Source organism: Diabrotica virgifera, chromosome 8, assembly GCF_917563875.1.
Source record: "Diabrotica virgifera virgifera chromosome 8, PGI_DIABVI_V3a".
NCBI lineage: Eukaryota > Metazoa > Arthropoda > Insecta > Coleoptera > Chrysomelidae > Diabrotica > Diabrotica virgifera.
In genome coordinates this window covers 117,163,398-117,176,792 of record NC_065450.1, presented here as the reverse complement: position 1 = coordinate 117,176,792, position 13,395 = coordinate 117,163,398, and the positions used below count along the sequence as shown (strand labels likewise).

At 32.4% G+C, this 13,395-nt stretch overlaps 2 protein-coding genes across 3 annotated transcripts in view; one reads left to right on the top strand and one right to left on the bottom strand.

The window, feature by feature from the left end:
- LOC114336054 (dedicator of cytokinesis protein 3) overlaps positions 1-13,395 on the bottom strand; it is a 403,673-nt gene that overhangs the window by 256,858 nt on the left and 133,420 nt on the right. The gene's annotated exons all lie outside the window — the stretch shown is intronic.
- LOC114336053 (innexin inx3) overlaps positions 1-13,395 on the top strand; it is a 60,103-nt gene that overhangs the window by 39,471 nt on the left and 7,237 nt on the right. The window contains exons 3-4 of the mRNA XM_028286365.1: positions 10,231-10,436; positions 12,460-12,684. Coding sequence (XP_028142166.1) covers positions 10,231-10,436; positions 12,460-12,684 — 431 coding nt within the window. The remainder of the gene's footprint in view (positions 1-10,230; positions 10,437-12,459; positions 12,685-13,395) is intronic.

The following is a 13,395-nucleotide window of genomic DNA, read 5'->3' as shown; positions in this document are numbered from 1 at the left end:
CCATCTAAATAGTTAATCATAGAAAAATGCTGATTATGGGCTGATTTATGAAGTATATTTTTAGGCTCATGTTAGTGTTATATTTCTGCCTTCTGAATATACCAGTATAAACAACGTTCTTTATGGCTCACCATGTATATTGTAAACTAAAAGAAATACATATTAAAATGGTGTCTTTTACACTAAAAATTACACAAATCATGTGTCTGGTTTTAACTTTTTATTACTTTTATACTATTCTTTTTGAGTTGCCTTGTTCTTCTTATTGTTCAGTATATTTTCTTATACTTTCCTATACCGACGTATTTTTTCTATTGTGACAGTTTTTACAATCTCAAATTCCTTGCTTATCATGCTTATAGTCATTTTCATGTATTTCGTTCATAAAATGAAAAAAAAACAATCTACTCTACTTAGACGTTGTGTATCGTCTCAAATAACCAATGTTAAATTCAAATAACTTTATAGAAATGCTCATCACGTTCTAGTTTTATCTTTTTAAAATTCATCAGGCATGAACAATCCGTTATTCAAAGCAAAAAACTGTTCACAGAGCAAATATATCGTCATCAGCTAAACTAACTTCAAAACTCAAATTTTGATTTGTAAAAATAATTATTAACATGGTTTTGAAACTGTTTGAAACTAATATTTGACGTTTCAGTTTCGACGTGTTATTACCCTAGGGCTAGGGGTATAAAATTCTGACTGTCACCACAAAAACAGTTACAAAACAGGTTTGTACAGTACTGTACAATACAAACACAGGTACAGGTATTTGTAATAACATCACATTCAAACATTTTTTTCAACCATACACTTCTTGTGGCCTATAAGGTTCTAGGCTAAATATGTCAAGAATTTTTTAGAATAATCTTTTTTGAGAACGGTTTCTGGAGTGGAAACCGAAACGTCAAACATTCATTAATTAAAAATGAAATTTTCATTACACCAATAATTGTGGCTCAATTCCATATTAATAAATTCCATATTTATAATACTTTTATTATTAATATTTGTTTTTAATTTTCTCTTAGAATTAGTCATTTTAATTTAAAATTTATTAATACCTACTAGTGAAATGTATTGTTTGGAAAAAAAACCCATGACAAATTAAACTAACAAAATATTATTATTAATATATAATTCTCATTAATTTAACATATTTAGTGGAAATTTAGAGCTACGCTGTACATTGTTATCGATACAATTATAATTCCACATCATTGTATGCACATGATAATCCAAGGGTTATTGTTTGAATTATATAATATACAGGGTGTCCCGAAAAGATTGGTCATAAATTATACCACAGATTCTGGGGTCAAAAATAGATTGATTGAACCTCACTTACCTATATACAATAGTGCAAACAAAAAAAATTACAGCCCTTTGAAGTTACAAAATGAAAATCGATTTTTTTTCATAAATCGAAAACTCTTAAAGATTTTTTATTGAAAATGGACATGTGGAATTTTTATGGCAGCAACATCTTCAAAAAAAAATTTGTACACTCCCATAAAATTTTTATGGGGGTTTTGTTCCCTTAAACTCCCCCAAACACAATGTTTTTAAAACTTTTTTGCCTCTTAGTACTTTTTGATAAGCCAGTGTTTATCGAGATATTTGGAATATTTGTCGAATCCACCACATATTTGTATATGGTTAAGTAGATATGATTATAGACACCTGTTAATAATCTGAAATAGTTATTTTCCTAACAAGTGCAGAAAGTCATACTTTTCCGCACGCGACTGCAGTCGAGTGTGGAAAAGAGACTTTCTGCAAGAGTTCGGAACAATATTTTTTCTATGAGTCTTTAAAAAATGACCAAATCTTAATCAATTAATTTAATTAATATGAAAATACATACACAAATTAATTCTTTGACAAGGTTGTCAAAACCAAACTTTCAATATAATTAGTTAGTATGACGACGATCTTGGTTTACATGACGATGATTCAAAACGACTGTTATTGTCTACCGATTTGACTTTCGAATATTATGTCAAAATAATTTTATTTCATCGAATTGTCAGTAGTAATTGCATAAGAGCTCTAAAATTATATATTAATTTTAAAGATCGAGTGCAATTGTTGCGATTATTTCATGAATAAAACTGTTCAAAACCAAAATTTTATTGTAATTTATTTATGTAAGTACAAATTAGTACAATTAAACACACAGTTGTTATAAATTTTTGACGGTTGAAAGTCATCACTTTTATAATTTTTAAAACATTAATTGTCATTAATGTCACTGAATATATTTTTTCATAGCAACAAAGGGCATCTGACGTAATATACTTGACGACGGGAAATTATTAAAAATTATCAGTTTAATTTAGATTTCTGTAGCTTTCTATTGGTCAGAATCTCCTATGAATGAAATAATCGCGTTAATTTCATTAAAACAGGAACACAATAAAATACATTTGAAATAAAATAGTAAATAATATCTAAATATTAGTTTGTTGCATGTATTATAATTATTTTAAGTCCATATTAAAATATCTAAATGCGTGCGGAAAAGTAAAACGCGTGCGGAAAAGTAAAACTTTCTAAACTAAAACGCGTGCGCGAAAGTAGACATTTTTGCACGCTCGTAGAAAAATTTATTTATAACATACATTTTTAGGTATATTTTGAAAAAAAAGACATCTCGATAAAACGTGACTTATCAAAAAAGACTAGGAGGCAAAAAAGTTTTAAAAACACTGTGTTTGGAACGTACACAAACATTTGGGGGGTTTAAAGGAACAAAACCCCCATAACATTTTTGTTAATATTATGTTAATTTTACTATAATTTTGTTTTAAGATGTTCCTGTCATAAGAATGATACATGTCCATTTTCAATAAAAAATCTCTAATAGTTTTCGATATATTGAAAAATATCGATTTTCATTTTGTAACTCAAAGGGCTGTAATTTTATTTATGAGCACATTTGTACTAAGGTAAGTTAGGTTCAACCGAACTATTTTTGACCCCAGAATGTGTGGTATAATTTATGACCAATCTTTTCGGGACACCCTGTATAATTAATACAACTCCATGTTATTATTTAGAAATTCTTCTTTTTATTAGATATTAAAAATAAAAACGATAAATTTCAGCATACTACTAATATCTACAGTATGATACAAAAGTATGGAATAAATTTATTATTTCAGAAGACGACTTAAAAAAATTAAAGCACTTCAATTTTAATTTTTGAATGACCATCAATTGCTATATACTGTTGGACATTACGTCATCAGTGTTGACGTAATGACGTAACAGACATTTTTTTTTAAATACCAACAGAGGTCGCTGGACACCTCATTTGAAAGGTCTCTTAATCACCTCTGCAACGATTTATTATTCGAATATTTATTTCTACAGGATTAACCCAAAATTTATTACTTGTGTATGATGCAAAAGTATGGAATACATTCATCATTTCAGAAGCCGACCTTTTAAAAAATTTTTAAAACACGTCAATTTTAATGTTTGAGTGGCTATTAATAATTACTATATATGATTTGGACATTAGGCCATCGGTGTAGGTGTGTAATCGACGAATTTTTTAAATACAAACCGAGGTCACGGAATACGGATTTTTAGTTCATGATTGAGTATTTATTGTAATTCAATTTTATTAACTAAGTACAGTTTTGGTTAATCCTGTTCTTCTTCTTAACGTGCCCTATTAAGTCCCCTTGACGTTGGCGATTAACATGACGAAACTGTCTCTGTCTCGAGCTATTCTAAATAGTTGCTCTGCTTTCTTTAGTCCTGTCCACTCCCTGACATTCTTCAACCAAGAGGCCTGTTTTCTACCAATTCCTTTGCGTACTTCGATTTTACCCATCATAATGGGTTGAAGAATAGTATATCAGTCTTCCCTTACTACGTATCCAAAATAGGCCATCTTTCTACATTTGATGTTATCAGACAGCATCGCCGTCCATGGTATGTTTAGTGTATGTCTGTGCAGCGACATTTCAAAGGCCTCCAAACGATTAATGGTGCATATTTTTAATGTTCATGCTTCGACAACGTATAAGAGGACTGACCAAATGTAACATTTAATCATGCGCTTTCGAAGTTGAAGTTCCAAGTTATCATTACAGAAGAATGACCTTATTTTTAAAAATGTTGTGCATGTTATCTCGATTCTACATTTTATCTCTTTATCTGGATATAGTTGTTCAGTAATATGGCAACCAAGATATTTAAAACTAGGTACTTTTTGAATTATATGACCATCAACGTATAACCGTGAATCTTGATGTGCCAAACGGTTAAACATCATGTACTTTGTTTTTGAACAGTTTATGTTTAGGCCAAACTCTCTTCCCACTGTGTCAATGGCATTTAAAAGGCATTGTAATCCATTCATGTCATCACTTAAAATAACTGTATCGTCTGCATCTCTGATTTTATTGATCAGAATTCCATTAACTTTCACGCCCCATTGCAAATTATGCAGCGCTTCTTTAAATATTATATCTGAATATAAATTGAACAACAGCGGGAACAGTATACAACCCTCTCTGACACCTCTTTGTATTTTACATATTTCTGTTGATTTTCCATTTATGCAAGCTGTCGCTGTTTGACGCCAGTATAATTTTTCTATGATTCGTACGTCTTGACTATCAACTCCTTTATTCGGTAATATTTTAATTAATTTGGGATGCTGCACTCGATCAAAGGCCTTTTCATAGTCAATAAATATGAAAAAGACGTCTTTTCTTTGATCTCGACATTTCTGCAACAATACAATTAATTCAAAGAGTGCATCCCGGGTTTTCAGTCCATTTCTGAAACCAAATTGCGTTTCATCCTGGTCTTCCTCACATTTATCTCTGATTCTACTGTGGATAATACGTAGAAATGTTTTCAAAGTGTGGCTCATAATAAGGCTTATCAGTCTATAATCGCTACAGTTTTTCGGAGGTTGTTTTTTTAGTAGGGTTATAAATTCGGACATTAACCAATCTTCTTTTAATAGGCGCCTATTAAAATTTTCAAGAAATCTAAAGTAGAAGAAGTAATTGATAATCTGGAGAATAAGAAGTCACCTGGGTATGATATAATATCTAGTTTGGTCCTAAAAAATCTACCCAACAAAGGTGGGTATTTCTCATGAAAGACGATTAAAAAGACCTGACCCTTTGGACCTCTAGTACATCTGGACATCAGAGCAACAACAGAGTGCAGTGTCATAGTGCAGTGAAATAATCATGTTTTAGTTTTAGTGATTTTTAAACCTCTTTCGTATTTTTATTCATGTTCCTTAGACTTTTAATAATCATATTTTTATTGTCTGAACTGTCCACTATACTAAATTTTATCTATGTATCTATGTATTATGTTCCAAGTAATTGTTATGTCTTATTTTAAAATTATAATGTTATATGTCTTACTGGGTGCTCGCCACTGGGCGGCTTATATCTGTGTTATTTTTCAATAATATTATGTATTGCTTATTGTTTGTGATCAGACAAATTGCAATAAACGTTGGATGTTAAAAAAAAAAACAATCTTCAGGGATATCACCAGTCGAACAAACATCATTGAACAGTTTGACCAGTATTCCAATGTTTTTCTCATTTATGAGCTTTAACATCTCTGTCGGTATGTTGTCATGGCCAACGGCTTTCTTGTTTTTTGCCAATTTTATTTCTGGTACTTCATCTAAATCCTGGTTAATCCTGCAGAAATAAATAATCCAATAACACATCGTAGCAAAGTCAATTAGGAGACCATTCAAATGAGGTATCCCGTGACCTAGGCTTGTATTAAAAAAATCGTCAATACGTCATTAGATACGCCAACACTGATTAAGTTATGTCCAACAAGTATGTTTTAGCAATTGATCGCCATTTAAAAACTGGAAATGACGTCTTTTTTTATTAAAATAGTCTGTTTCCGAAATATTAATATTCCATACTTTTGCATCTTAGGTAGGTACTGTATATTTCATTTTAAAAACTATGCATTTTATTCTACCCACTGCACTGTTACAATATCTTTCTGCTTAAAAGCACACTGTCTCTTGTTGTACAAAACAAAGTAGTTCATTGCCGAGCTACTTAAACTTTTAATAGGTTTCGTTCACAAGACTGAGTTCAACCAATTATAAGGTATTGAAAATGAAATTGTTTATGGTGTTACAAGACCAGCATCACCAAAGTAATTGAATCATTAGTATGTAGCATAACAGATATTGAAATATATAAAACACATATTAGAGGTCTAATATGTATTTTGATAAATTAGACATAATTAACTTATATTAATAGTAGAAATAGGCCTGGATCCCGTGTACCAAAAAAAGTTTATTAATAGCAAGCTCAAAATTTGTTAATAGCTTAACGGTGTCTAGTCGGACAAACTTTGATGTACGGGAATACTGGAACAGGGAAGTTTTAATTGTCGAACAGGTTACAGGTTTCGAACGTCAGACTATGAAAAGGTCCCATGTATTTTGTTGGACCGAACTTCCAATTGATTTGTTGTCATTTCCTTTTGATTCGATTCCTTTCTTTTGACATGTTCTACGTATTGGGCTTATTAAAATGCCCAACATCTTTGTCGGACAAACATTTTTTCATATATAAAGTTTGCTACTGAATAAACTTACCTGCTATGGTTCATTTTTTAAATAGGAGGAGTAAATTTAAACGACAGAGTCACACCCAATAATTGTCACTAAAAAATAACCAGATCCATCTTCTTTTCTGGTTGATCATGTCGGTCTTTGGTGGTAATCCACAAATATATTATACTAATACGTCGCTAAAAATTTCTAAAAACAATTGTTTTTTATATAAATGCAAACTAAAAATATAAAAATTAAAGGAATATGGCAGAAAACATAAAAAATCGCCGATATAACTTAAATTAACCTATTAGTTTTAAATGCCATTAGTGTCAAAATTTCATAAATGTCAATAGTGACAAATTTTTATAATTTAGTGGAGTAAACTTGCCTGTGGTCGGACCAATTACAAACAAGCACTACGGCGCGGTAAATTTGAATTACTCCTATTTAAAAAACGACGTATAGTTTTCACAATGATACACTTGTCAGGATGATAAGTTCCACAATTAAAACTTCCCCTGTTACAGTATTCCCATACATCAAAGTTTGTCCGACTAGACACCGTTGAGCTATTAACAAATTTTCAGTTTGTTATTAATAAACTTTTTTTGTACGCGGGACCCAGGTCTAAAAATATAATCTTATTTATTTTAAATATCAGGTTAATATGGGATATATTGTTGACAGATGACGACCTGGGCCTAGATTCCGTGCACTGTAGATATCTACAGTCGCTTTCTGTCGATGGCAATTGTCATGAAAATATTTGAATTTTTAGTTTTAATTCAAATATTTTCTTGTTTTACTAAGTGTCACTTCAGCATCAATTAGAGTATAACCTAGCAAAACTAGAAAATAATTCAATTAAAGCTAAAAATTCAAATATTTTCATGACAATTGACATCGATAGAAGGCGACTGTAGATATCTACAGTGCACGGAATCCAGGCCCTGGGCTATTAGTGTACATCGGCACTAGTTACTTAAAACAGGGTTAAAGATGTAAATGGCGCCGGAACTGTTCGGAAAAATCTCCCCGGCAAAAATGCCATACGATATTATTATTACCACATTTTTATCTAGAAAGAAATTGTGTTGAACAAAAAGCGTTGTTGTTGAGATTATGTTTTATTAAAAAATAAAAAAAATTGAAACATATCAAAAATAGGAATTTCGACAAATCATACATATGCTGGGACAACATGTCTGGGACAATAAACACAGAGTACAGTGGAAAAATATATCAATACTCTTGAAGGAAACAGATATGGAAAAGATAAATCAAAGAAACATCCCGAAATGAAAAAAAAAATGTGTAGCAAAACCATCACCAGAATGCAGCAGGATTTACCAATATTTAAGGAATAAAGTGATCAACACTCATAGCAAAACACATAAATGATGCATAAATACACAGAATAATCAAAATTTGATGTATCATAGGGCCTACAACATCCGCCCTCACATCTCTTCAGCCAAGGCTCTATGTTGCCTGTTGCTTACAACACTATAGACAAGTATGTCAAACCTCAATTTTTTGATTTTTTGGTAAAATATAACCTCAAAAACAACTTGATGGTTAGACATTTTTTTAACACAATTTTTGAAGTAACAATCACCTGTGGCTAGACATGCTACAAGAAAACAGTTTCAGAACTTTATCAATGATTTATTGTTTTGTTGGACTGTCCCCTGCGCTGTTTAAAATTTATACAGAGAGAGTCTGTAATTTGGAATAAATTCAATATCTCAAATACTAATGGTTTTTTTGAAAAATGCTCAGACCCGTCGATTAGTATTTCAAATTGTCCTTTTTGACATACAATAATAATGTATACAGAGTGTCTCAATTTAGAGATATGACGTCATCGCTGATTTTCTTAAATGGCAACACTGTCATTTTGATAGCTATTTTGATAGGGTTGGAAAGTTATACATAACTGCAAAATATCAAATTTTTATTCTCTACCATTTACAAGATAATAAAAAATAACAAAGTTATGTCTGTAATTTGGAATAAATTCAATAATTCAAGTACTACATAATTGTATTTTTGAAAAATGCTCAGACCCGTCGATTAGTATTTCAAATTGTCATTTTTGACATACAATAATAATGTATACAGGGAGTCCCAATTTGGAGATATGACGTCATCGTTGATTTTCTTAAATGACAACACTGTCATTTTGATAGCTATTTTAATAGGGTGTGTAAAGTTATATAGAACTGCAAAATTTCAAATTTTTATTCCCTACCATTTACAAGATAATAAAAAATAACAAAGTTATGAAAAACGAGTAATCGAATAATAATTGAATTTAATTATTTCAATTAAGCAAATGCTCATAATGTTGCCCATTGACTATTTGACAATAATTAAGGGCAACATTAATAATTAAATAATTAAATTTTTATTTGATTACTTGTTTTTCATAACTTGATATTTTTTATTATCTTGTAAATGGTAGGGATTAAAAATTTGAAATTTTGCAGTAATGTAAACTTTACACACCCTATCAAAATAGCTATCAAAATGACGTCATATCTCTAAATTGGGACACCCTGTATACATTATTATTGTATGCCAAAAATTACAATTTGAAATACTAATCGACGAGTCTGAGCATTTTTCAAAAAAACAATTAATATTTGAATTATTGAATTTATTTCAAATTACAGACATAACTTTGTTATTTTTTATTATCTTGTAAATGGTGCAAAATAAAAATTTTATATTTAGCAGTTATGTATAACTTTACACACCCTATCAAAATAGTTATCAAAATGACAGTGTTGCCATTTAAGAAAATCAACGATGACGTCATATCTCTAAATTGGGACACCCTGTATACATTATTATTGTATGTCAAAAAGGACAATTTGAAATACTAATCGACGGGTCTGAGTATTTTTCAAAAAAACAATTAGTATTTGAGATATTGAATTTATTCCAAATTACAGACTCTCTCTGTATATTATAAGAAGAGAGGTAGTGGTTACTTTCGAGAAACACACTTAAACTATAATATGATGAGTGAGTTAGTGACTTACTTAAGAATTCGAAATGAAATGTCACTAGTATCATAAGTTTCATAACAAATGACAAATTTCATGATGCATAAAAATACTAAGCTCACTGCTTTGGATAAAAATGCTTTAGTATTTAAAAAACATTTAAACAACAAGTTAAATTGAAACATAACAATAATAATAGTAAATAAAACCAAGCGAATGCTACACGGTAGAAATAAAGGGTTACGAAAAGAAGTAAAAGAAATATAAATCGTTATGAGAAAGTTCGCAAAGGGCAAGGCCTATTGTACATGTACTTTCAGCAAAATTCTGATTGGTCCGATTTGAAAAGTTGGCTAATTAACATAATTAAGTGCATGTGCCAAATAGCAGAGAACATTGATTTTCTTAACTTCTAACATAACTTTTTCCAAAATATATCGATGGGAATTTATTCTCCTTGAATTTATTTTATTACCATGCTCTAATGAACTTTTGTAATCCATAACATGTAGTCACGACGAGAGGCATAGGATTTTTCCTTTCATTAAAATACTTTATTGCACATAAATCCTAACTGACTCATACTATAAAACAAATTAATGTTAAATCCATATTTTTTAGGTGACCCCATTCAGTGCATCAACGACAGGGGTGTTCCAGGTCATGTAATAAATACGTTTTGCTGGATAACGCATACTTTTACGTTACCACATGAACAAGGAAAACGCGTCGGGACAGAAGTTGCTCATCCTGGTCTTGGTAACGAAAATCAGGATAAGAGATACCACAGCTACTACCAATGGGTTCCATTCGTTTTATTCTTCCAGGTACGTATTTATAACGGTTTTTTAGTCAAAACACTACTTAAAAAAGCATGAAACGAATGAACAAACAATAATATGTTGGCTAGAATTGCTCAGAAACAGTATGTCATTATTTTATATAACTGTCATACAAGCAGTACAATCTCGTATGAGTCCCAGTAGTATTATCTCTTATCCAAATTGAGAGTGCCAATCTTACTTTCTATATTATCCTTCAATCCCAGTTTTGGCTTTCTGGTTTCCATTTACATGTTCCATTTCTTCCTACAATTTGCCTCGTGTATTTGGAGGAAAAGGTTGTGATAAGTCACAGCTTTTGTCTATTAGGCATGCCTTTTATGGCATAGTATTAGAGACAAAGTTCGATGCAATCTGTTGCACGTGCTTCCTACATTATATTTCAACTCGTGGTGTAAATACAAAGAGACAAGTTGAACATTTACATCAAATGAAATATTAAGAAAATGCTGTTTTATCAGCTGCATAGTGGACATAACTCTTTATTAACATTGGAGATTCTAGACTGGAAGTATTGTCAAAACGAAGTTTCTTCTTCTTCTTTTTGTGTAGACATGACTGCCTGTTTTTTCAATGCGCCTCCAGTAAGTTGTTCCATTGTTTTTGTGGTCTTCCCACTGATCTTCCTCCTATTATTGGGGAACCGTCTCTCGCCGTCCTTACTAGTCTATTTGTTGTCATTCGGCCTATGTGGTCGTTCCATTCTACTCTTGTTTCTTACCCCTTTATTAATGTTCTCCACCTTGCATCTCCGTTGTACATCTGTACATCTAGCTCTGTCCCAAGTGTCTTTACCATCGATTTTTCGAAAGGTTTTCATCTCTGCTGTTTCTAGCAGTCTTTTTGTCGAAATAAAAGTTGACAACATAAACCTATACTTTTGATAACATAAAATTGTCTATCAATCGAAATATCTTCCGAACGGTTTTGCCTTTGCCAAACAACCTGTCTTAAGGTGGACATTCACCGTCATTCCATCGCGTCAAATGGCGTGATATAGAGCCAAATATTGATCGTGAGTGTTGAATCATGATCGCTTTTTTGGCGTGATCCAAAATTCGGATTTCCATTCGCTTCGTAATCCATCGCATCATGCCGTTGCTTGACGCCAAGGCATCATGCCGTCTGCTCGTGAGTGGCGATACACCGCGTCATGCCATCGCGCCACCCTCACGTCAATGTCCAAACCCACGTCCATTTTTCGTTCATTCCACGCTGAGTCCTTCTTCGGCAATCTTCGGAATCCCGACATTGGGCTTCTTCACTTATTAACCACAGTAAAATCACTCTTCTGTCGGCGCTTTGATCTCAGGAAGCAATACCGGCAGTACGCAATTGGTAATTCACCAGTGGTGGATGCAGGTTTTCCCTGTTAAAAGCCGTACGTTTCTATGCGAATAGCAATGCGAGAGTGGGGCAAGAGCGACTGCCAACATTGCGCGGTCGCCATGCGCGACTACAGATTTTACTTCCAATTTTTCGGAGAGTGGTTCTACTGTCCCTCTTTATACTGTGACTTAACCACGTCACATACGAAATGATAACCAATTTGGAGTGTTCGTGAATGGGCTATGATTTTGGCGTCAATCCATTTGACTGAAGCCATTTGGCGTGGCTCCAGATGGATTGACCATGAATGCCCAGCTTTAATTACTACAATAGGTCGTCTGTTTTTTTAATAATAGAGCATAGAGTTATATATTAGCATAGAGAGAGTGTCATTCAGAGCGAAGTGACGACACCATCTTTTTTATTTGGATTAGCGCTGTTTCACTCTTACGCATAGTAAAGCTGCGACAGTTGTCCTCCCCTTCCGTACTTATACTCACACTTAATGCCATCTTAGTTTCTCGATACAATGTGTTAGAAAGAGATGCCGCAAACCAGTCCATGAGATCTTGTCGTCAGGAAGCGCCGAAGGTAGGCTCACTCTGTTAATATATACATACCTCTATGTAATAGAGACATTGTTTATAAACTTCAATACATATGAATATATATTTATTAGGGCGTCCTCTTTTACATCCCTCATTGGTTGTGGAAAAATTGGGAACAAGGAAAAATTCGTATGATCACCGAAGGTATGAGAGGATCGATGGTCGGAGTTGGGGAAAAGGCAGAGAGAGAACATAGACAGAATAGACTCGTACAATATCTTATCGAAACGATGCACATGCACACTTCCTATGCATTCGGATACTTTATTTGTGAAGCTCTAAACTTCGTTAATGTGGTAAGTACAGAACCAAATACTTTCGTTGAATATACGAAATACTGAATAATCGGTCATTAGTGACATATAGTCCGTCCGCTATAACTTTTCCCGTGCTGTACGATTCATTTTCAATCAAATTATCAAATTAAGTCAAAACAGAAAGTGAAACGTACGCCGATGTGTGTAGTATATAGTATACAGTATACAAAATGTATATATACACATCGACGTTCATTTCAATTTATGTTTTGACTTAATTTGATTGAAAATGAATCGTACCGCATGGGAAAAGTTATAGCGGACGGACTATACATATACAGTGATGAGCGCGCTAATAACCGGCAAAATAACGCAAACGATGGAAAACATAATACATTGCAAAACAAAAAGAGATGAAACTAGTAGAGGTGGAAATAATCGTTATAAACGTATAAATTAATATTACATTACATAGTTTCCCACCTTTAGACGTCTGTGACAGGAGTATTTTATAAAATTCTACTGTCACAGTGACAGTTGTCATACTCCTCTGATACGTCTAAAGGTGGGAAACTATGTAATGTAATGTTAATTTACACGTTTATAACGATAATTTCCACCTCCACTAGTTTCATCTCTTTTTGTTGCGCAATGTATTATGTTTTCCATCTTTTGCGTTATTTTGTCGGTTATTAGCGCGCTCATCACTGTATAAGTAGAATATACACGGTACCTATGTAATTGATAAAA